This window comes from Gorilla gorilla, chromosome 20 (assembly GCF_029281585.2).
Source record: "Gorilla gorilla gorilla isolate KB3781 chromosome 20, NHGRI_mGorGor1-v2.1_pri, whole genome shotgun sequence".
NCBI lineage: Eukaryota > Metazoa > Chordata > Mammalia > Primates > Hominidae > Gorilla > Gorilla gorilla.
The window spans coordinates 66,962,316-66,986,669 of NC_073244.2; the positions used below are offsets into that span (position 1 = coordinate 66,962,316).

General features: G+C 50.1%; 1 protein-coding gene across 2 annotated transcripts in view; it reads left to right on the top strand.

Annotated features, from left to right (window-relative positions):
* Positions 1-3,416: 3,416 nt before the first annotated feature.
* Positions 3,417-24,354, top strand: part of NLRP2 (NLR family pyrin domain containing 2) — a 32,715-nt gene continuing 11,777 nt past the window's right edge. The window contains exons 1-8 of one of the 2 annotated variants that reach the window (XM_019016185.4): positions 3,417-3,807; positions 7,370-7,668; positions 9,798-9,842; positions 13,305-13,376; positions 17,202-17,267; positions 17,747-19,313; positions 20,641-20,811; positions 21,732-21,896. In XM_019016185.4, the coding sequence (XP_018871730.3) occupies positions 7,389-7,668; positions 9,798-9,842; positions 13,305-13,376; positions 17,202-17,267; positions 17,747-19,313; positions 20,641-20,811; positions 21,732-21,896 (2,366 nt within the window). In that variant the 5' untranslated portion in view covers positions 3,417-3,807; positions 7,370-7,388. The remainder of the gene's footprint in view (positions 3,808-7,369; positions 7,669-9,797; positions 9,843-13,304; positions 13,377-17,201; positions 17,268-17,746; positions 19,314-20,640; positions 20,812-21,731; positions 21,897-24,354) is intronic. The other variant, XM_063701656.1, reaches the window with a different exon arrangement.

A 24,354-nucleotide genomic window follows, 5' to 3' on the forward strand; every position in this document is an offset into this window, starting at 1 on the left:
TTCACACCTGTAATCCCAGCACTTTGGGAAGCCGAGGCAGGTGGATCTCAGATCAGGAGTTCAAGAAGAGCCTGGCCAACATGGTGAAAACCTATCTGTACTAAAAATTAGCCTGGCATGGTGGCAGGTGCCTGTAGGAGGCTGAGGCAAGAGAATTGCTTGAGCCCTGGAGGCAGAGGTTGCAGTGAGCCGAGACCACACCCCTGCACTCCAGCCTGGGCAACAGAGCGAGAGTCTGTCTCAAAAAGGAAACAAAAAAAAAAGTACCTCCAAATTATGGTAGGGTGTCCATATTAAGAAGGTAGAAAAAGGTAGGGGGAAGTGGCTCATGCCTGTAATCCCAGCACTTTGGGAGGCTGAGGCGGGTGGATCACCTGAGGTCAGGAGTTCAAGAACAGCCTGGCCAACAGGGTATGGTGAAACCCCGTCTCTACTAGAACTACAAAATTAGCCGGGCGTGGTGGTGCATGCCTGTAATCCCAGCTACACAGGAGTCTGAGGCAGGAGAATCACAGGAAACCGGCAGGCAGAGGTTGCAGTGAGCTGAGATCGTGCCATTGCACTCCAGCCTGGGCGACAAGAGCAAAACTCCATCTCGAAAAAAAAAAAAAAGAAAAAATGAAAAAGAATTTATTTAAATGTGCAGTCTGAAAACTGCTCCTGCACATTTTCATTCATCCTTCCTATTCCCTCCATCCCTCTTTTTTTTTTTTTTTTTTTTTTGAGACAGAGTTTCGCTCTTGTTGCCCAGGCTGGAGTGCCATGGCACGATCTCAGCTCACTGCAACCTCTGCCTCCCAGGTTCCAGCGATTTTCCTGCCTCAGCCTCCAGAATAGCTGGAATTACAGGCATCTGCCACTACGCCTGGCTAATTTTTTGTGTATTTTTAGTAGAGATGGGGTTTCACCATGTTGGTCAGGCTGATCTCGAACTCGTGACCTCAGGTGATCCACCCGCCTCGGCCTCCCAAAGTGCTGGGATTACAGGCATGAACCACCACGCCCGGCCCCTCACTTTCTTTTTTTTCTTTCTTTCTTTTTTGTTTGTTTGTTTTTGAGACAGAGTCTTGCTCTGTCACCCAGGCTGGAGTGCAGTGGCGCGATCTCAGCTCACTGCAAGCTCCGCCTCCGGAGTTCACGCCATTCTCCTGCCTCAGCCTCCTGAGTAGCTGGGATTACAGGTGCCTGCCACCACGCCCGGCTAATTTTTTGTATTTTTAGTAGAGACGGGGTTTCACCGTGTTAGCCAGAATGGTCTCAATCTCCTGACCTTGTGACCCGCCCGCCTTGGCCTCCCAAAGTGCTGGGATTCCAGGCGTGAACCACCACGCTGGGCCCCTCACTTTCTTATTCTTTCTAGGATAGGCAACTGAGCGCAGCAGTGAAGAGCTGGGCTTCCGGAAGCTGACAGGCTTTGTGATCTTCAAGACCTCAGACAGGTTTTCTAAATATGCCTTGCCTTCATTTTCTCAAGGAAAGTGAAAAATGGGTAGGATCATGGCAATCACTACTGTGTAGCAATGTTTAGAGGACATAATAAGTAAACACAGGGTCAAGCATGGTGGCTCACGCCGGAAATCCCAGCACTTTGGGAGGCCGTGGTGGGAAGATTGCTTAAGCCCATGGGGTTGAGACCAGCCTGGGCAACATAGGGAGACCTCCGTCTCTATAAAAAATACAAAAAGCTAGTCAGGCGTGATGGCGCATGCCTGTAGCCTTCAGTAAGCTATGATTGTGCCACTGCACACCAGCCTAGGCGACAGAGTGAGGCCCTGTCTCAAAAAGAAAACACGAAAAGAAATATAGATGTACATATACATATGTTGGTTCTAAAACATGAAAAAGGCTGGGCGCGGTGGTTCACGCCTGCAACCCAAGCACTTTGGGAGGCCGAGGAGGGGGGATCACGAGGTCAGGAGTTTGAGACCCGCCTGGCCAACATAGTGAAACCCCATCTCTACTAAAAATACAAAAAAAAGGCTAGGCGCAGTGGCTCATGCCTGTAATCCTAGCACTTTGGGAGGCCGAGGTGAGCAGATTACCTGAGGTTGGGAGTTCAAGACCACCCTGTCCAACATGGTGAAACCCCATCTCTACTAAAAATAAGAAAATTAGCCGGGTACAGTGGCACGCGCCTGTAATCCCAGCTATTCAGGAGGCTGAGGCAGGAGAATCGCTTGAACTCTGGAGGCGGAGGTTGCAGTGAGCCAAGATCGCACCACTGCACTCCAGCCCCGGCGACAGTGCCAGACTCAGTCTCAGAAAAAAAAAAAAAGCAAAACAAACGAAGAAACATGAAAAAAAGCTACAAAACCTAACTTTTTTCTTTTTTTTTTGAGACAGAGTCTCACTCTGTCGCCCAGGGTGGAGTGCAGTGGTGCGGTCTCGGCTCACTGCAACCTCCGCCTCCTGGGTTTAAGCAATTCTCTGCTTCAGCCTCCCAAGTAGCTGCGATTACAGGCACCGGCCACCACGCCCGACTAATTTTTTGTATTTTTAGTTGAGATGGGGTTTCACCATCTTGGCCAGGCTGGTCTTGAAGTCCTGACCTCGTGATCCACCCGCCTTGGCCTTCCAAAGTGCTGGGATTACAGGCGTGAGCCACCGCGCCCGGCCAAAACCCAACTTTTTAGTCTTATTTATATGGTTTGTTTTTTTTTTTTTGAGACGGAGCCTTGCTCTGTCGCCCAGGCTGGAGTGCAGTGGCGCGATCTCGGCTCACTGCAAGCTCTGACTCATGGGTTCACGCCATTCTCCTGCCTCAGCCTCCTGAGTAGCTGGGACTACAGGCGCCCGCCACCATGCCCGGCTAATTTTTTGTATTTTTAGTAGAGACGGGGTTTCACCGTGTTAGCCAGGATGGTCTCGATCTCCTGACCTCGTGATCCACCTGCCTCGGCCTCCCAAAGTGCTGGGATTACAGGCGTGAGCCACTGTGCCCGGCTATATGTTTACAAAATTAATACTGCCAGCCAGGCACGGTGGCTCACGCCTGTAATCCCAACACTTCAGGAGGCTGAGGCTGGCAGATCACCTGAGGTCAGGAGTTTGAGACCAGCCTGGCCAGCATGGCAAAACCCCGTCTCTACTGAAAAAAATACAAAAATTAGCCAGGCGTTGTGGCGCATGCTTGTAATCTCAGATACTCGGGAGGCTGAGGCAGGGGAATCGCTTGAAGCCGGCAGGCGGAGGCTGCGGGGAGCCGAGATCGTGCCATTGCACTCCAGCCTGGGGAACAGAGCAAGACTCCATTAAAAAAAATAAATAAATAATACTGTGAATGTGAAACTGATGAACTTGGTGCTTTTCATGCGTCTCATAGTTGACGTGTCATTGATATTTCATTTGATATACGGTTGGATTTTTATTGATAATATATCTGGGATGATGGCAGAAGGTAGCCAATCACAGCTGAGGCTTCTAAGCGGTGATTCTCAGCCTCGGCCGCAATCACAATTATCTGGGACTCTGGAAAGAACTCCAGGGTCTGGGCAGCCCCAGTGTAACCAATCAAGCAGAATCTCTGGGCGTTCGTGCTTTGAAATGAGGCTCCACGTAGGTAAGTTTAACAGGCAGTCAAGATGGAGGACCACAGGTGCAGATCGGGAAGCTCAGGTGAAGAACCGCCCCCCACCACCCCCCGCCCCCAAAAGACCTCTCAGTAATTCCGGTGGATACAGGAAGTGCTCAGCAACGATTACGCCCCGAGGGCCAATCACGGGGCTGCGGCCGAAAGAGAAGCCTTATTAGAGCCTTCTCCACCTGCAGCCCTCATCGCCGTCGGAGAGTAGGGCCAGGTGTTGGGAGGTGAGTAGCTCTCCGGCAACTCTGCAACTTCATTTCTTTATTTCCCCGTTCCACAGTTGGTAAAATTTCTCCTTTTATTTCATATATATTTTTTTTGAGATGGAGTCTCACTCTGTCGCCCAGGCTGGAGTGCGGTGGCCCGATCTCTGCTCACTGCAAGCTCCGCCTCCCGGGTTCACGCCATTCTCCTGCCTCAGCCTCCCGAGTAGCTGGGACTACAGGCGCCCGCCACCGCGCCCGGCTAATTTTTTGTATTTTTAGTAAAGACGGGGTTTCACCGTGTTGGCCAGGCTGGTCTCAGTCTCCTGACCTTGTGATCCGCCCACCTCGGCCTCCCTGTAATCTCGGTGCCGGGATTACAGGCGTGAGCCACCGCGCCCAGCCTTTTTTTTTTTTTTCTCTTTTCTCTTTTTTGAGGGTCTTACTCTGTTTCCCAGGCTGGAGCGCTGTGGCAGGATCTCGGCTCACTGAACCCTTGACCTCTCAGGCTCAAGCAGTCCTCACACCTCAGCCTCTGAAGTAGCTGGGACCGTGGGAGGGTACCACCACATCTGTTCTGGCTAATAATATTATTATTACCACTGCTTGCAGAGACTCACTAGATGTAGGGTCTTAGTATGTTGCCGAAGCTGGTCTCTAACTCCTGGGCTCAAGCGATCTTCCTGCCTCAGACTCCCAAAGTTCTGGGATTACAGGCAGGTGCCACCGCGCCCGGCCTAAATCTTTTCTTCTGTTAGAAATTCAGTGGTTCTGCCTGTCTCAGTGGCTCACGCCTGTAATCGCGGCGCTTTGGGAGGCCGAGGCGGGCGGATCACCTGAGGTCGGGAGTTCGAGACCAGCCTGACCAACATGTAGAAACCCCATCTCTACTAAAAATATAAAATTAGGTGGGCGTGGTAGCGCATGCTTGTAATCCCAGCTACTCGGGAGGCTGAGGCAGGAGAATCACTTGAACCCGGGAGGCGGAGGTTGCGGGGAGCCTAGATCATACCATTGCTGTCCAGCCTGCGCAGCAAGAGAGAAACTGTCTCAAAAAATAAAATTCGGTGGTTCTGACTTGGGAAAGAGTAGCAGATGCTTAGATCTAGAGAGACTCTAGTTTACGTTGGCTCATAAGAGGATAGTTTTGTGTGCTTTTATTTCTGTTCTCTTGGGGGATTTAGGATAGAGCTATAGAGAGCTCCAAAAAATATATATATATATTGGAACAGGTCAGATGCTGTGGTTGCTGTGTGTGGAGTCCTGGGCAGTGCTAAGGTTTTGTGTCTAATGAGTCCTCTTAACAAGAAGGTATTGTTTTTTATTCACTGAGGTGAGGGAGCCTCTTAGCATCATTCTAGTCCAGCTTCTGGACCTGAGTCTTATGCAAATACCTATGCCAGTTGCCATTCTCACGCTATTCACAGCTATCATATAGAGAGGTGTTATACCCTTTCTGTAAAGTTTTTGTTGCTACTGCTATTTTTTTTTTTTTTTTTTTTTTTTGAGACAAAGTCTAGCTCTGTTTCCCAGGCTGGAGTACAGTGGCGCTATCTCAGCTCACTGCAACCTCCATCTCCCAGGTTCAAGCAATTCTCGTGCCTCAGCCTCCTAAGTAGCTGGGACTACAGCCGCCTGTCACCAACCTGGCTAATTTTCGTATTTTTAGTCGATATAGGGTTTCACTATGTTGGCCAGGCTGGTCTCAAGCTCCAGACCTCAGGTGATCCTCCCACCTCGGACTCCCAAAGTGCTGTGATTACAGGCGTGAGCCACCGCACCCGGCCCTGTTGTTGTTTTTAAAATAGAGACAGGGTCATATGTTGCCAGGCTGGTCTGGAACTTCTGGACTGGAGTGATCACCCACCTGAGCTTCCCAAAGTGCGGGGATTACAAGCGTCAGCCACCACCCCCAGTGTTGTGTTTTTGTTTGTTTTACCAGGCTGGAGTGCAGTAGTGCGATCACAGCTCACTGCAGCCTTAACTTCCCCTGGCTCAGGTGATCCTCCCACCTCAGCCTCCTCAGTAGCTGGGACTACAGGTGCATGCCACTATGCCCAGCACAATTTTTTTTTTTTTTTTTGTATTTTTTTGTAGAGACAGGGTTTTGCCATGTTGCCCAGGCTGGTCTCAAACTCCAAGCAATCCTCACACCTTGGCTTCCCAAAGTGTCGGGGTTCCAGGTGTGAGCCATGGCCCCCCTGGCCAGCTTCAGTAAAGTAAAAGCCACACACCTGTGTCCTGAGACCAGGTTCCACCACTAAGTTATCTTCAAGCCTTTTTTTTTTTTTTTTTTGAGACAGTTTCACTCTTGTCGCCCCAGGCTGGAGTGCAGTGGCGCCATATCAGCTCACCACAACCTCTGCCTCCCACTCCCAGGTTCAAGCGATTCTCCTGCCTCAGCCTCCCAAGTAGCTGGAACTACAGGCACCTGCCACCACACCCGGCTAATTTTTTGTATTTTTAGTAGAGACGGGGTTTCACTGTGTTAGCCAGGATGGTCTCGATCTCCCGACCTCACGATCCGCCCGCCTCGGCCTCCCAAAGTGCTGGGATTGCAGGCGTGAGCCACCGTGCCTGGCTGTATGTTTGCATTTTCATATTCACCCCAGTTTTCACGAAGTTTCTTGTCTCCTGGGTGATCCACATAGCTCCCCACTTCCTTATCTGATCTATGCTTGTCCTTTCATTGTTGTGTTACTACTTTGCTATGAGAGAGTGTTTTCGCTTTATAGGTTAACTTTTAGAACCTGAGCAGCCCCTCAGGGAAAACCCTGACAGTAGCTGGTTATTTTGCAATTAGAAAAACTAGCTGGGCACTGAGGCAGGTGAATCACGAGGTCAGGAGTTCGAGACCAGCCTGGCCAACTTGGTGAAACCCCCATCTCTACTAAAAATACAAAAAATTAGCTGGGCACAGTGGTGAATGCCTGTAATCCCAGCTACTTGGGAGGCTGAGGCAGGAGAATTGCTTGAATCCGGGAGGCAGAGGTTGCAGTGAGCCGAGATTGCAGCACTGCACTCCAGCCAGGGTGACAAAGTGAGACTCCGTCTCAAAAAAAAAAAAAAAAAAAAAAAACAAAAAACAAAAAGTAGCTGAGCGTGGTGGTGGGTGCCCATAATCCCAGCTAGTCGGGAGGCTGAGGCAGGAGAATTGTTTGAACCTGGGAGGCAGAGGTTGCAGTGAGCTGAGATCGTACTACTGTACTCCAGCCTGGGCTGCAGAGTGAAACTATCTCAAAAATAAGTAAATAAAAATAAAATGAGTTGAGGTCTTGCTCTGTTGCCCAGATGGGAGTGCAGTGGCACAATCAAGGCTCACTGCAGTTTCAGTCTCCCAGGCTCAAGCAATCCTCCCACTGCAGCCTCCTGAGTAGCTGGGACTACAGGCATGTACCACCACCCACTGCTAACTTATTTTTCGTGGAGATGGAGGTCTCACTATGTTGCCCAGGCTGGGAGTTTGTTCTTGAAGAAGCAGGGTAGATGGTGAGTGTCCTTGTTCATGGCACAGCGAGGACTGGCATTTGAGACAGGAGTGCTAATCACCATCCCTCTCCATTCCTCCCTTAATTCTCATCAGAGCTCCCACGTGGGACAAGATGGTGTCTTCGGCGCAGATGGGCTTCAACCTGCAGGCTCTCCTGGAGCAGCTCAGCCAGGATGAGTTGAGCAAGTTCAAGTATCTGATCACGACCTTCTCCCTGGCACACGAGCTCCAGAAGATCCCCCACAAGGAGGTAGACAAGGCTGATGGGAAGCAACTGGTAGAAATCCTCACCAGCCATTGTGACAGCTACTGGGTGGAGATGGCGAGCCTCCAGGTCTTTGAAAAGATGCACCGAATGGATCTGTCTGAGAGAGCAAAGGATGAAGTCAGAGGTGAGCGGAAATCGGTCCACACTGTGTCCTAGGAGGAAGCAGGCGCCCTCTCCAGGACTTTAGAAATTCAGAAGGCCAGGCGCGCTGGCTCACGCCTGTCATCCCAGCACTTTGGGAGGCTGAGGCGGTTGGATCACCTGAGGGTCAGGAGTTTGAGACCAGCCTGACCAACATGGTGAAACAGCATCTCTACTAAAAATACAAAAATTAGCTGGACGTGGTGGCAGACACCTGTAATCCCAGCTACTCGGGAGGCTGAGGCAGGAGAATCACTGAAATCCAGGAGGCGGGGGTTGCTGTGAGCCGAGATCACACCATTGCACCCCAGCCTGGGCAACAAGAGCAAAATTCTGTCTCAAAAAAAAAAAAAAGAAATGGCATTGAGGCTTGGAGAGGGACTGCTTGTTCTGAACACAGGTGCTGGATCTTCATAAACCCTGGTGTCTGTCCTGGTCCTTATTTTCTACCTATTTCTATCCCTTTCAGGTATCGTACAGTTGCCTAACATATCTGTGGATTTAACCAATCCTAGATCAAAAATAATGGGGGCAAAGACAATTAGAAATAACAATACAATAAAATGCACATGAACTATGGTTATTTAACTCTTCTTGAGAGAGGATCTCACTCTGTCGCCCAGGCTGGAATTTAGCAGCACGATCTCGGCTCACTGCAACCTCCGCCTCCCGGGTTCAAGTGATTCTCCTGCCTCACCCTCCCGAGTAGCCGGGATTACAAGCATGTCCCACCACGCCTGGCTGATTTTTTTTTTTTTTTTTTTTTTTTGTATTTTAAATAGAGATGGGGTTTCACCATGTTAGCCAGGATAGTCTCGATGTCGTGACCTCATGATCTGCCCGCCTCGGCCTCCCAAAGTGTTGGGATTACAGGCGTGAGCCACCGCACCCAGCCAGCAAGTGCATTTAAAACCACTGTACTTTCTACCCCGTAACTTTTTTTTTTTACACTTTTTTTTTGTTTGTTTGAGACAAGTCTCACTCTGTCACCCAGGATGGAGTGCAGCAGCACAATCTCAGCTTATTGCAACTCCCGCCCCCTGGGTTCAAGCGATTCTCCTGCATCAGCCTCTTGAATAGCTAGGATTATACAGGCACCTGCCACTGCGCCTGGCTAAATTTTGTATTTTAATAGAGATAGGGTTTCACTATGTTGGCCAGGCTGGTCTTGAACTCCTGACCACTTGATCAACCCGCCTCAGCCTCCCAATGTGCTGGAATTACAGGTGTGAGCCACCATGCCCAGCTACACTTTTTTTTGAAACGGGGTCTCGTTTTCTTGCTCAGGCTGGAGTACAATGGGGCAATCACAGCTTACTGCAGCCTCGACCTCCCAGACTTGAGCAATCCTGCCACTATGGCCTCCCACCACACGTCGCTCATTCTTGTATTATTTTTTTTTTTTTTGTAGCGATAGGGTTTCACCATGTTGCCCAGGCTGGTCTCAAACTTCTGTGGGCTCAACCGATCCTCCTGCCTTGGCTTCCCACAGTCCTGGGATCAGAAACATAAGCCACAGTGCCTGGCCAGTGCAGCTTTATTTACAGTAACCAAGATACAGAGTCAGTCTAAGTGACCAGTGGATGAATAGAACATGTGCCCGTTGGGTACCCTGCCTACTGCCTGGGTTATGAGATTGTTGGGACCCCAAGCCTTAAAAAGGAAACATGGTAGGCCGGGCACAGTGGCTCACGCCTGTAATCCCAGCACCTTGGGAGGCCAAGGCGGGTGGATCACTTGAGGCCAGGAGTTTGAGACCAGTCAGGCCAATATGGTGAAACCCTGTCTCTACTAAAAATATAAAAAAATCAGCCGGGCGTGGTGGCACACTCCTGTAGTCCCAGCTACTTGGGAGGCTGAGGCAGGAGGATTGCTTGAACCAGAGAGGCAGAGGTTGCAGTGAGCCAAGATCGTGCCACTCCAGCCTGGGCAACAGAGTGACACTCTGTCTCAGAAAAAAAAAAAAAAAAGATGCAAGCATTTTGAACTGGAAGGAGATAAGAGAAAGGAACAAGTGATCCAGTTCTAAGTGTCATCTTTTCTTTTATGAAGGCAATAAAATCTTGAGCTTATGGTAAAATGCAAAATTTTTCCCCCCTTCTCCTTTTTCAGAAGCAGCTTTGAAATCCTTTAATAAAAGGAAGCCTCTATCATTAGGTAAGTTACCTCATTTATAACTTTTATTCTTCATGTGAGATCTGGGGACTCGGGCCTTTGTTTTAAGGCAAATGTGCTGAGCACTAAGAATGCAAAGAAATGCTGGACTTAGCATCCCTGCTCCCAGGGCGGAGCTGGTCACGCAGGTGCGTAGCAGTAAGACCTGGGAAGCTGAAACACGATCGCATTTGTTGGAAATCTATAAATACATACAAAGCGGGGAAGGGTAAGCTTGGCCTTTGAATCTGGATAGGCTAGAGACTTTTCTTTTTTGAGATGGAGGCTTGCTCTGTCACCTAGGCTGAAGTGCAGTGGTACGACCTCGGCTGACTGCAACTTCCACCTCCTGGGTTCAAGCAGTTCTCCTGCCTCAGCCTCGGGAATAGCTGGGATTACAGGTGCCTGCCACCAGGCCCGGCTAATTTTTTGTGGTTTTTGTAGAGATGGGGTTTCACCATGATGGCCAGGCTGGTCTTGAACTCCTGACCTCAAGTGATCTGCCCACCTCAGCGTCCCAAAATGCTGGGATTATAGGCATGAGCCACCACCACACCCAGCTTTTTTTTTGTTTTTTTTTTGAAACAGGGCTTCACTCTGTCACTTAGGCTGGAGTGCAGTGGTGCAATCATGGTTCACTGCAGCCTTGACCTCCCAAGCTCTGGTGATCCTCCTGCCTCAGCCTCCTGAGTAGCTGGGACCACAGGCACTTGCCACCATGCCTGGCTAATTTTTTTCACTTTTTGTAGAGACAGGGTCTTGCTATGTTGCCCAGGCTGGTCTCGAATTACTAAACTCAATCAGTCCTCCCACCTCACCCTCCCAAACTGCTGGGGTACAGGTGTGAGCCATGACACCTGGCCCTTACCAGCTACTTATATCCTGAAGATTTTTTTTTTTTTTTTTGAGACGGAGTCTCGCTCTGTTGCCCAGGCTGGAGTGCAGTGGCGCGATCCCGGCTCACTGCAAGCTCCGCCTCCCGGGTTCACACCATTCTCCTGCCTCAGCCTCCCGAGTAGCTGGGACCACAGGCGCCCGCCACCATGCCCGGCTAATTTTTTTGTGTTTTTAGTAGAGACGGGGTTTCACCGTGTTAGCCAGGATGGTCTCGATCTCCTGACCTCGTGATCCGCCCACCTCGGCCTCCCAAAGTGCTGGGATTACAGGCGTGAGCCACCGCGCCCGGCCCCTGAAGATTGTGTTTTGAGATGGGGTCTTGCTGTGTTGCTCTGGCTTGATTGCAGTGGCACAGTCATAGCTCATTGCAGCCTCAACCTTCCAGGCTCCAGAGATCCTCTTACCTCAGCCTCCCGAGTAGCTGGGACTACAGGTATGCACTGCCACGCCTGACTAATATTTGTATTTTTGGTAGGGACAGTTTCACTACGTTGCCAGATATGGTGTCAAACTCCTGGTCTCAAGTGATCCTCCCACCTTGGCCTCCCAAAGTGCTGGGATTATAGACATGATTCACCACACCTGGCCATGAAGACTCTTTTTTTTTTTTTTTTGGACAAAGTCTCACTCTGTTGCCCAGGATGGAATGCGGTGGCAGGATCTCAGCTCACTGCAACCTCTGACCTCCGCCTCCCGGTTCAAGCAATTCTCCTGCCTCAGCCTCCCGAGTAGCTGGGATTACAGGTGTCTGCCACCAAGCCCAGCTAATTTTTGTAATTTTAGTAGAGATGGGGTTTCACCATGTTGGCCAGGCTGGTCTTGAACTCCTGACCTCGTGATCCACGTGCCTCAGCCTCCCAAAGTGTTGGGATTACAGGTGTGAGTCACTGCGCCTGGTCTCATGAAGACCTTTTTTTGAGACAGAGTCTTGCTCTGTCACCCAGGCTGGAGTGCAGTGGTACAATCTCACTGCAGCCTCCACCTCTCAGGTTCAAGTGATTCTCCTGCCTTAGCCTCCCGAGTAGCTGGGATTACAGGTGTCTGCCACCAAGCCCAGCTAATTTTTGTAATTTTAGTAGAGATGGGGTTTTACCATGTTGGCCAGGCTGGTCTTGAACTCCTGACCTCATGATCCACGTGCCTCAGCCTCCCAAAGTGTTGGGATTACAGGTGTGAGTCACTGCGCCTGGTCTCATGAAGACCTTTTTTTGAGACAGAGTCTTGCTCTGTCACCCAGGCTGGAGTGCAGTGGTACAATCTCACTGCAGCCTCCGCCTCCCAGGTTCAAGTGATTCTCCTGCCTTAGCCTCCCGAGTAGCTGGGATTACAGGCGCCTACCACCATGTCTGGCTAATTTTTGTATTTTTAGTAGAGACAGGGTTTCACCATGTCGGCCAGGCTGGTCTCAAACTCCTGACCTCAAATGATCTGTCTGCCTCAGCCTCACAAAGTACTGGGATTACAGGCATGAGCCACCTCACCTGGTGGTGAAGACTCCAAAGGCTCTTCTCAGATCAGCCTTTGTCCTGAATTTCCCATGCCCGTGTCCAGTTCCCTCCCCAGCATCTTTTCAGGAGTTCCATGGACTCACCTCTTCATTATCCAGGGTTAAGCTGCAGATATTGTTATTAGGATTCCACCTTGTTCTCTTTTTTTTTTTTTTTTTGGAGACGGAGTCTCGCTTGCTCTATTGCCAGGCTGAAGTGCAGTGGAGCGATCTTGGCTCACTGCAATCTCCGCCTCCTGGGTTCAAGCAATTCCCCTGCCTCAGCCTCGCAAGTAGCTGGGACTTACAGGTAACACACCACCATGCCCAGCTAATTTTTTGTTTTAGTAGAGACGGGGCTTCACCATGTTGGCCAGGATGGTCTTGATCTCCTGACCTCATGATCCGCCTGCCTCGGCCTCCCAAAGTGTTGGGATTACAGGCTTGAGCCACCATGCCCGGCTGATTCCACCTTGTTCTTACATTCTTTCCCAGTTCATTTTAAATTTATCTACCTCATCAGAAACTAGGGGGTTAGGCCCGGCAGGCAGATCACCTGAGGTTGGGAGTTCAAGACTAGCCTGACCAACGTGGAGAAACCCTGTCTGTACTAAAAATACAAAATTAGCCAGGTATGGTGGCGCATTCCTGTAATCCCAGCTACTCGGGAGGCCGAGGCAGGGGAATCACTTGAACCCAGGAGGCGGAGGTTGCAGTGAGCCCAGATCACACCGTTGCACTCCAGCCTGGGCAACAAGAGCAAAACTACATCTCAAAAAAAAAGAAAAACTAGGCAGTTAATCTTCAAAGCCTTTCCAGTGGCCTTATGCGTGAGTTGTGTGTGTGTGTGTGTGTCTTTCACACCATGTGTTCTGAACTACTTAGGAATTCTCACCAGAAAGGCATGCAAACCTGGGATCATGGCCTAATGTAATTTCACTTTTATATCCAGTACCTTATCAACGTCCTTTTTAGTACCTAATCTAGGCTTCACTACTGAGACTCAGGGGTCGAACTTGAGCCATCTTGGAGTCCCACTGCCAGCACAGCAACAGGCCTGTAATGCCCCCCTTTTTCTCCAGGGATAACACGGAAAGAACGACCACCTCTAGACGTGGACGAAATGCTGGAGCGCTTCAAAACAGAAGCACTAGGTGGGTGTCAGGACCTCCGATGTTGGAGTCAGCTGAGGAAGCCCCCCATTCTTGCTGCTTTCTCCTGTTCCTTTGAAGAACCCCATCTCTCTCCAATCTTTTTCTCCACTATTCTTAATGTGCCCACTGTCCCCTGGAGAATGCCAACCTCCCTTCCGTAAGAATAGAGGGAAGAACTAACGTTGCAGAGAATTAGAACTCAGTTTGTAGAAAGTTAGGAGCACGGCGCAGAGAGTTTTTGTTTTTGTTTTTGTTTTGAGACAGTTTCTCTGTTGGCCAGGCTGGAATGCAATGGCGCGATCTCGGCTCACTGTAACCTCCACCTCCCAGGTTCAAGCGATTCTCCTGATTCTCCTGACTCAGCCTCCTGAGTAGCTGGGATTATAGGCACCCGCCACCACACCCAGCTAATTTTTTTTTTTTTTTTTTTTTTTTTTGAGACGAAGTCTTGTTCCTGTCACCCAGGCTGGAGTATAGGGGCACCATCCCTGTTCACTGCAACCTCCGCCTCCCAGATTCAAGTGATTGTCCTGCCTCAGCCTCCTGAGTAGCTGGGACTACAGGTGCATGCCACCACGCCCAGCTAATTTTTTTTGTATTTTTAGTAGAGACAGGTTTCACCATCTCAGTCAGGCTGGTCTCGAACTCCTGACCTCAAGAGATCTGCCCCCCCCGCCCCCAGTCTCCCAAAGTGCTGGGATTACAGGCGTGAGCCGCCGTACCTGGCCTTCTTTAAATTATTTAAAAGTTGACAGGTGGCCAGGTGTGGTGGCTCACACCTATAATCTCCCAGCACTTTGGGAGGCTGAGGCGGGTGGATCACAAGATCAAGAGATGGAGACCATCCTGGCCAACATGGCGAAACCCCAACTCTACTAAAAACACAAAAATTAGCCGGGTGTGGTGGCACCCGCCTGTAGTCCCAGCTACTCAGGAGGCTGAGGCAGGAGAATCGCTTGAACCCGGGAGGTGGAGGTTGCAGTGAGCCAAGATTGTGCCACTGCACTCCAGCCTGGCAACAGTGCAAGACTCCATCTTAAACAAACAAACAAAAAAATTGACAGGCATAAATGTATTTATGGTACATTGCTCAGACAACTTTAATATAAACAACTTACAGAGAAAATTGAGTCTTTTGGGTAGGTGACTTGCCTGAGCTGACTTTGTGATAGGTTTTTTCTGTTTTTTTTTGGTTTTTGAAATAGAGTCTCACTCTGTCACGCAGGCTGGAGTGCAGTGGCCTGATCTTGGCTCACTGCAATCTCTGCCTCCCGGGTTCAAGGGATCTTCCTGCCACAGCCTCCCCAGGTGCTGGGACTATAGGTGCCCACCACTATGCCTGGCTAACTTTTGTGTTTTTAGTACAGATGGGGTTTCACCAGGGTAGCCAGGTTGGTCTGGAACTCCTGAGCTCAAGTGATCCACCTACCTCGGTCTCCCAAAGTGCTGGGATTACAGGTGTGAACCACCGCACCTAGCCTGTGATCAGTTTCAGATCAGCCTTGCTTACTCCACCTTCCCTCGTATCTTCCTGGTAGCATTTTTGTTTTTTCTTGAGAAAGAGTTTTGCCCTTGTCGCCCAGGCTAGAGTGCAATGGTGTGATCTCGGCTCGCCACAACCTCCACCTCCCAGGTTCAAGTGATTCTGCCTCAGCCTCCCGAGTAGCTGGGATCATAGGCGCCCACCACCACATCTGGCTAATTTTTGCATTTGTTAGTTTTATTTTTAGTAGACAGGGTTTCACCATGTTGGGCAGGCTGGTCTTGAACTCCTGACCTCAGGTGATCCACCCACTTCGGCCTCCCAAAGTGCTGGGATTACAGGCATGAGCCACCGTACCTAGCCCACATTGACTTTTGATACAGCAAGTATTTCTTGCTATGGCTCTGTATAATAGAGGTGAGTAACTTGGTTGAAGGAATTGTTTGCCCTGTTCATCTCTCTAGACCCGGCCAATGTCATTCCCGGCACACAATCTTTTTTTTTCTTGAGATGGAGTCTCGCTCTGTTGCCCAGACTGGAGTGCAGTGGTGCAATCTTGGCCCACTGCAACCTCTGCTACCCAGGTTCAAGCGATTCTCCTGCCTCAGCCTCCCAAATAGCTGGGAGTACAGGTGTGTGCCACCATGCCCAGCTAATTTTTTGTATTTTAGTAGAGACAGGGTTTCACCGTGTTATTCAGGATGGTCTGGATCTCCTAACCTCGTGATCCGCCCGCCTCGGCCTCCCAAAGTGCTGGGATGACAGGTGTGAGCCACTGTGCCTGGCCTAGCACACAATCTTGACAAAGAATTTCGGTGCGACTTGGGGTACTGTGGTGCCTGCTCTATCATCATGCTTCAGCAGGAAATGTGGGTGAATAGTGCCTGGTGGCATGGCAGGTAAAGAAATGTTTTTTGTTTTTTTTTTTTTTTGAGACAGTCTTGCTCTGTCACCCAAGCTGGAGTGCAGTGGCGCGATCTTGGCTCACTGCAAGCTCCATCTCCCGGGTTCACGCCATTCTGCCTCAGCCTCCCCAGTAGCTGGGAATACAGGTGCCCGCCACACGCCCGGCTAATTTTTTGTATTTGTAGTAGAGACAGGGTTTCACCGTGTTAGCCAGGATGGTCTCGATCTCCTGACCTTATGATCCACCCGCCTTGGCCTCCCAAAGTGCTGGGATTACGGGCGTGAGCCACCGCACCCAGCCGCGGGTAAAGAAATTTATGAAGACAATCGTAGGTAAAGGAAGGCAGATTTATTGGAGAAAGTAGGAAAAGACATTGGCAGAGAGACCCATTGGCAGAGCGGGCAGGTTGTCATGAGAGTAGCTCACTGCCAGGAGACCAAAGCTTCCTGCAGATTTTATAGAATAGGGCTTGGGCTGATTGATAATGTCAACAGGGGGTTTAACTTGCAGTCTTCTTTCAGCAGAAGTGTTTGATAAACTGAGGCGTTTCATGGCAAACAGGGAGTTTGTGAGCTCTGTGTGTGATCTGGCCAGGAAGGCCAAACATCTTGGGCCGTATCTCCTGGACCATAAAAGCAGACCTGGCCCAGTGCAGTGGTTCACGCCTGTAATCCCAGCACTTTGGGAGGCTGAGGTGGGTGGATCACCTGAGGTCAGCAGTTCTAGACTGGCCTGGCCAACATGGCGAAACCCCGTCTCTACTAAAAATACAAAAATTAGCCTAGACGCAGTGGCACATGCCTGTAATTCCAGTTACTTGGGAAGCTGAGGCAGGAGAATCGCTTGAACCTGGGAGGCGGAGGTTGCAGTGAGCTGAGATTGCACCACTGCACTCCAGCCTGGGCAACAGAGTGAGACTGTCTCAAACAGACCTATAGCTGACCTGTTTCCTCTTGTTTGTATGCCCTGAACCATGGAGGAAAGCTTATTTATTTATTTTATTGAGATGGAGTCTTGCTCTGTTGCCCAGGGTGGAGTGCAGTAATGCGATCTCTTACTACAACCTCCACCTCCCAGGTTCAAGCAATTCTCGAGCCTCTTGGCCTCCCAAGTAGCTGAGATTACAGGCATGCGCCACCACGCCTGGCTAATTTTTGCATTTTTAGTAGAGATGGGGTTTCTGTGTTGGCCAGGCTGGTCTCGAACTCCTGAGCTCAAGTGATCCACTCACCTCAGCCTCCCAAAGTTCTGGGATTATAGGCATGAGCCACCACACCTGGCCGGAAAACACATTTGTAGCTTATTTGCTTTATGTGATCCCGCACCCCCCCCCCCCCCCCCCCCCACCATCAGCCTGACTCCTTTTCTCTAACTGGGACTCCACAGGAAATACACCTGATGTTGTGTCAAGCTCACATGAGTTTGTATTTTGTAGCGTTTACAGAAACGAAAGGAAATGTCATCTGCCTGGGTAAAGAAGTCTTTAAAGGAAAAAAGCCAGGTCTGTACCATATCTTCCTGCAGGGAGCTTGGGATCAGGTTTCTCTTTATAAACTTGAAGTCCTCTTAACTTTCCTATGTAACACAAAGCATTTATTTATGTATGTATGTATCGAGACGGAGTTTTGCTCTTGTTGCCCAGGCTGGAGTGCCGTGGCGTGATCTCGACTCACTGCAACCTCCGCCTCCCAGGTTCAAGCAATTCTCCTGCCTCAGCCTCACGAGTAGCTGGGATTACAGGCATGCGCCACCATGACTGGCTAATTTTTTATTTTTAGTAGAGACAAGGTTTCTTCATGTTGGTCAGGCTGGTGTTGAGCTCCCAATGTCAGGTGATCTGCCTGCCTCGGCCTCCCAAAGGGCTGGGATTACAGGCATGAGCCACTGCGCCTGGCCAACACAAGGCATTTTGTTATTTTGGTTTTCCCTATGGGTAACTGATTGCATCCTCTCTCCCTTCCCTCCTCACCAATGATAAAGACAAAGACAATAGGTGCAGGTATATGTTGAAGACGAAGTTCCGGGAGATGTGGAAGAGCTGGCCTGGAGACAGCAAAGAGGTCCAGGTTATGGCTGAGAGATACAAGATGCTGATCCCATTCAGCAACCCCAGGGTGCTTCCCGGGCCCTTCTCATACACGGTGGTGCTGTATGGTCCTGCAGGCCTTGGGAAAACCACGCTGGCCCAGAAACTAATGCTAGACTGGGCAGAGGACAACCTCATCCACAAATTCAAATATGCGTTCTACCTCAGCTGCAGGGAGCTCAGCCGCCTGGGCCCGTGCAGTTTTGCAGAGCTGGTCTTCAGGGACTGGCCTGAATTGCAGGATGACATTTCACACATCCTAGCCCAAGCACGGAAAATCTTGTTCGTGATTGATGGCTTTGATGAGCTGGGAGCCGCACCTGGGGCGCTGATTGAGGACATCTGCAGGGACTGGGAGCAGAAGAAGCCGGTGCCCGTCCTCCTGGGGAGTTTGCTGAACAGGGTGATGTTACCCAAGGCCGCCCTGCTGGTCACCACGCGGCCCAGGGCCCTGAGGGACCTCCGGATCCTGGCGGAGGAGCCGATCTACCTAAGGGTGGAGGGCTTCCTGGAGGAGGACAGGAGGGCCTATTTCCTGAGGCACTTTGGAGACGAGGACCAAGCCATGCGTGCCTTCGAGCTGATGAGGAGCAACGCGGCCCTGTTCCAGCTGGGCTCGGCCCCCGCGGTGTGCTGGATCGTGTGCACAACTCTGAAGCTGCAGATGGAGAAGGGGGAGGACCTGGTCCCCACCTGCCTCACCCGCACGGGGCTGTTCCTGCGCTTCCTCTGCAGCCGGTTCCCGCAGGGCGCACAGCTGCGGGGCGCGCTGCGGACGCTGAGCCTCCTGGCCGCGCAGGGCCTGTGGGCGCAGACGTCCGTGCTCCACCGAGAGGATCTGGAAAGGCTCGGGGTGCAGGAGTCCGACCTCTGTCTGTTCCTGGACGGAGACATCCTCCGCCAGGACACGGTCTCCAAAGGCTGCTACTCCTTCATCCACCTCAGCTTCCAGCAGTTTCTCACTGCCGTGTTCTATGCCCTGGAGAAGGAGGAGGAGGAGGATAGGGACGGCCACACCTCGGACATTGGGGACGTACAGAAGCTGCTTTCCGGAGCAGAAAGACTCAGGAACCCCGACCTGATCCAAGCAGGCTACTACTCCTTCGGCCTCGCTAACGAGAAGAGAGCCAAGGAGTTGGAGGCCACTTTTGGCTGCCGGATGTCACCGGACATCAAACAGGAATTGCTGCGATGCGACATAAGTTGTAAGGGTGGACATTCAACGGGGACAGACCTGCAGGAGCTCCTCGGCTGTCTGTACGAGTCTCAGGAGGAGGAGCTGGTGAAGGAGGTGATGGCTCAGTTCAAAGAAATATCCCTGCACTTAAATGCAGTAGACGTTGTGGCATCTTCATTCTGCGTCAAGCACTGTCGAAACCTGCAGAAAATGTCACTGCAGGTAATAAAGGAGAATCTCCCAGAGAATGTCACTGCGTCTGAATCAGACGCCGAGGTTGAGAGGTGAGAACCGTTTCACTCTACCAGTCGTTCCATCTTTAGCCTCATCCCGTGCACCCTTAGGAAGAGGCCAGAGCCTCCTATACACTGTGGCTTAGGGTCAGGAATTCCCTCTTGTTGGACTCTTTGTTTGTTTTTGTTTTGAGATGGAGTCTTGCTCTGTCGCCCAGGCTGGAGCGCAGTGGCGCGATCTTGGCTCACTGCAACCTCTGCCTCCCGGGTTCAAGTGATTCTTCTGCCTCAGCCTCCTGAGTAGCTGGGACTACAGGCGCCTGCCACCTTGCCCGGCTAATTTTTATATTTTCATTAGAGACGGGATCTCAGCATGTTGGCCAGTCTGGTCTTGAACTCCGCCTGACCTCAGGTGATCCACCTGCCTCAGCCTCCCAAAGTGGGATTACGGGCATGATTCACCATGCCCGGCCCAAATATATTTTTTTAAGACAGGGTCTTGCTGTGTTGCTCAGGCTGGAGTACAGTGGTGAAATCAGCTCACTGCAGCCTCAAACTTCTGGGTTCAAGTGATGTTCCTGAGTACCTGGGATGACAGGTATTAAGTGTGCACCATCATGCCCAGCTAACTTAAGTGGGGGTTTTTTTTGTTTTTGTTTTTTGTTTTTTTTTTTGGAAAGACAAAATCTCACTATGTTGTCCAGGCTGGTCTTGAACTCCCAAAGCACTGAGATTACAGGCATGAGTTACCACACGCCCTGCCTGAATATTTCTTATTGATATGTATAGATATGTATATTCCCAATCTTTTTTTTTTTTTTTTTTTTTTTTTTTGAGACGGAGTTTCACTCTTTTTCCCAGGTCGGAGTGAAGTGGCTCGATCTCGGCTCACTGCAACCTCCGCCCCACCAGGTTCAATGATTCTCCTGCCTCAGCCTCATGAGTAGCTGGGATTACAGCCACCCACGACCATGCCCAGCTAATTTTTGTACTTTTAGTAGAGACGGGGTTTCACTATGTTGGCCAGGCAGGTCTCGAACTCCCAACCTCAGGTGATCCACCCGCCTCAGCTTCACAAAGTGCTAGGATTATAGGCGTGAGTCACCGTGCCCGGTCTATATTCTCTATCTTTTATCAATGATGTGCTTAGCATTTTAACTTATTTTTACCTGCTATTGGATTTTTGTCTAAGAATAGGTTCTTTCTCCTCTGATGCTTCTTGGGTGTTGAGTTGTTTGATGGTGGTACTAATAAGTGATTACATGGTCCAGCTTTCAATTACACTCATTCGTCAGGGGTATATGCCCAGAGAAACCCTAAATACTTCAGCCGTGATGGACACACATTTGGTGTAACCCCCTTCTTCTCTTCCCTATAGATCCCAGGATGATGAGCACATGCTTCCTTTCTGGACGGACCTTTGTTCCATATTTGGATCAAATAAGGATCTGGTGGGTCTAGCAATCAATGATAGCTTTCTCAGTGCCTCCCTAGTAGGGATCCTGTGTGAACAAGTAGCCTCTGACACCTGTCATCTCCAGAGAGTGGTGTAAGTAGAAACTAATTCATGAACTAAAATCCTTAGGGTGTGAAAATGGCACAATGTTAACATTGGAGCAATATGCAGATTCCTGTACTAGACTCTTAAGTGCTCAAGACACGGAATTGAGAGAGTCCTGTCCTTAAATTTATTTTGTGGGATAATCGTATAAAGTAATTTCTAGGGGCTGGGCATGGTGGTTCACACTTGTAATTCCAACACTTCGGGAGGCCGAGGCAGACAGATCACTTGAGGTCAGGAGTTCGAGACCAGCCTGGCCAACATGACAAAACCCTGCCTCTACTAAAAATACAAAAATTATCCAGGCATGGTGGCAGGCACCTGTAATATCAGCTACTTGGGAGGCTGAGGCAGGAGAATTACTTGAACCCAGGAGGCGGAGGTTGCAGTGAACCGAGATCCTGCCACTGGACTCCAGTCTGAGTGACAGAGTGAGACTCCGTCTCAAAAAAAAAGAAAAAGAAAAAAAGGGCCGGGCACAATGGCTCACGCCTGTAGTCCCAGCACTTTGGGGGCCCAAGGCGGGGGGGATCACTTGAAGTCAGGAGTTCAAGACCAGCCTGGCCAAGATGGTGCAAGACCCTGTCTCTATGAAAAATACAAAAATTTGCCAGGTGTGGTGGCAGGTGCCTATAATCCCAGCTACTCCGGATGCTGAGGGTAGGAGTCACTTGAATCCGGGAGGCAGAGTTTGCTTTGCAGTGAGCCGAGATCGCGCCACTGCACTCCAGCCTGGGCAACAGAGTGAGACTCCATCTCAAAGAAAAAAAAAATCTGTAAAGATGGACAAAAATTTAAACGTGGAAAAAATAGTTCCTAAAGTTTAAATATATCGAGCCCCTGGTTTCCATTTAAGTACGATGCAGGTGTACACACTAAAGATTTCACTTTCGTTCTCTTTTCCCTAGGTTCAAAAACATTTCCCCAGCTGATGCTCATCGGAACCTCTGCCTAGCTCTTCGAGGTCACAAGACTGTAACGTATCTGACCCTTCAAGGCAATGACCAGGATGATATGTTTCCCGCATTGTGTGAGGTCTTGAGACATCCAGAATGTAACCTGCGATATCTCGGGTATATCTCTTAATCATTAAAATCCTTCATCATACAAACATAAGCTACCACAAGCTTATGTGGCAATTTTGTGTAAATAAGAAAAAGCTCGTTATTCTGACTAGAAACAGTACTAAGGGCAGATGACCCAGGATGCAGCATGGGCTGAACTTGAGTTTCTACTTGCCTTGAACAGTAAACACCCTGGACAACCATACGTGAGGACCCTGAATCCAAAGAAACTCCCAGAATCTTTATCATCTTTTTTTTTTTTTTTTTAATGGAGTCTTGCTCTGTTGCCCAGGCCAAAGTGCAATGGCACGATCTTGGCTCACTGCAACCTCTGTCTCCTGGGTTCAAGTAATTCTGCTGCCTCAGCCTCCCAAGTTGCTGGGATTACAGGCACCCGCCACCACACCCGGCTAATTTTTGTGCATTTAGTGGAGCTGGTTTCGCCACATTGCCAGGCTGGTCTCGAACTCATGACCTCAGGTGACCTGCCCCCCCTCAGGCTCCCAAAGTGCTGGGATTATAGGCGTGAGCCACCATGCCCAGCCAGAGTCCTTATGTTTTGGTTTTGGTTTTGGTTTTGGTTTTTTCTTTTTCTTTTTTCTTTTTGAGATAGAGTCTTGCTCTGTCACCCAGGCTGGAGTGCATTGGTATGATCTCAGGTCACTGCAGCCTCCACCTCCCAGGTTCAAGTGATTCTCCTGCCTCAGCCTCCTGAGTAGCTGGGATTACAGGTGCACACCACCACACCTGGTTAATTTTTGTATTATTAGTAGAGATGGAGTTTTACCACATTGGCCAGGCTGGTCTCGAACTCATGACCTCAGGTGATCCACCCCACCCCCACCCCCACCCTGCCGTCGGCCTCCCAAAGTGAGGCATGAGCCACCGTGCCCAGCCCAGAATCTTTATCTTCTATCAGAGATCATTCACTCATGGTTCATGCTTCTCCTGTATGATGATTCAGAATACCAGCTATTGACATTTTTCAAGCAAGAACCCTTCAGGAACATCAAGTTGCCCCTTTTCTGTTAGTCCTCTGGTTTGAGAGCTCTCCCCTTGGGAAGCTGTCCAGTGGCTGCCCAGGTGATGAGAACCTACATGCATCATGGGGTTCCATGAAGCCTCACTTGGCCACACTGGTGTAGTAGGTGGTCATTGGCCTCAAATTATTGCCCTGGGCCAGGCGCAGTGGCTCACGCCTGGGAGGCCAAGGTGGGTGGATCACTTGAGGTCAGGAGTTCAAGACCGGCCTGGTCAACATGGTGAAACTCTGTCTCTACTAATAATACAAAAATTAGCTGGGCATGTTGGTGCACGCCTGTAGTCCCAGCTACTCAGGAGGCTGAGGCAGGAGCATCATTTGAACCTGAGAGGCGGAGGTTGCAGTGAGCTGAGATCACACCACCGCACTCCAGTCTGGGCAACAGTGCGAGACTGTCTCAAAAAAAAAAAAAAAAATCTTGGCTGGGTGCGGTAGCTCATGCCTGTAATCCCAGCACTTTGGGAGGCCAAGGCAGGTGGATCACAAGGTCAGGAGTTCAAGACCAGCCTGGCCAACATGGTGAAACCCCATGTCTACTAAAAATACAAAAACATTAGCCGGGCTTGGTGGCGCGTGCCTGTAATCCCAGCTACTCGTGGAGGCTGATGCAAGAGAATTGCTTGAACCTAGGAGGCAGAGGTAGCAGTGAGCCAAGATCACGCCATTGCACTCCAGCCTGGGCAACAGAGCAAAACTCCATCTCGAGGACAGAAAAAAAATTGATTGCTCTGGCTCTACTGATACAATCTTAGGCTGCTTAATGGGATCTTCTCAGTTGAATAGGATGCTGTACATCTCACAGGTATTGGAAGGTTGAATGAAACCAAGCACATGCATTCAATAGTGGCTGCTGTCATTACTAACCGTTGCAATTACCCTCTTTTCTTTTTGCCTGAGAATAATGGGATGCAGGGTGAGGGGGAATATTGGGTGAATTAAAGATTTGGGTCACTAATTTCTTTCTTTTTTTCTCGAGATATAGTCTTGCTCTGTCTCCTAGGCTGGAGTGCAGTGCCACAATCTTGGTTCACTGCAACCTCTGCCTCCCGGGTTCAAGTGATTCTTCTCCGTCAACCTCCCAAGTAGCTGGGATTACAGGCACCCACCTGTATTTTTGTATTTCTAGTATTTTGTATTTCTAGTAGAGACAGGGTTACGCCATGCTGGTGGCCAGGGTGGTCTCAAACTCCTGACCTCGGGCAATCCACCACACCCAGCTAATTTTTGGTATATTTAGTAGAGCCGGGGTTTCACCGTGTTGGCTGGGCTGGTCTCAAACTCCTGACCTCAAGTGACATCCATCTTCCAAAATGCTGGGATTACAGCCATGTGCCACCACGCCCAGCTAATTCTTATATTTTTAGGAGAAATGGGGTTTCATCATGTTGTCCCGGCTGGTCTTACACTCCTGGCCTCATGATCCAC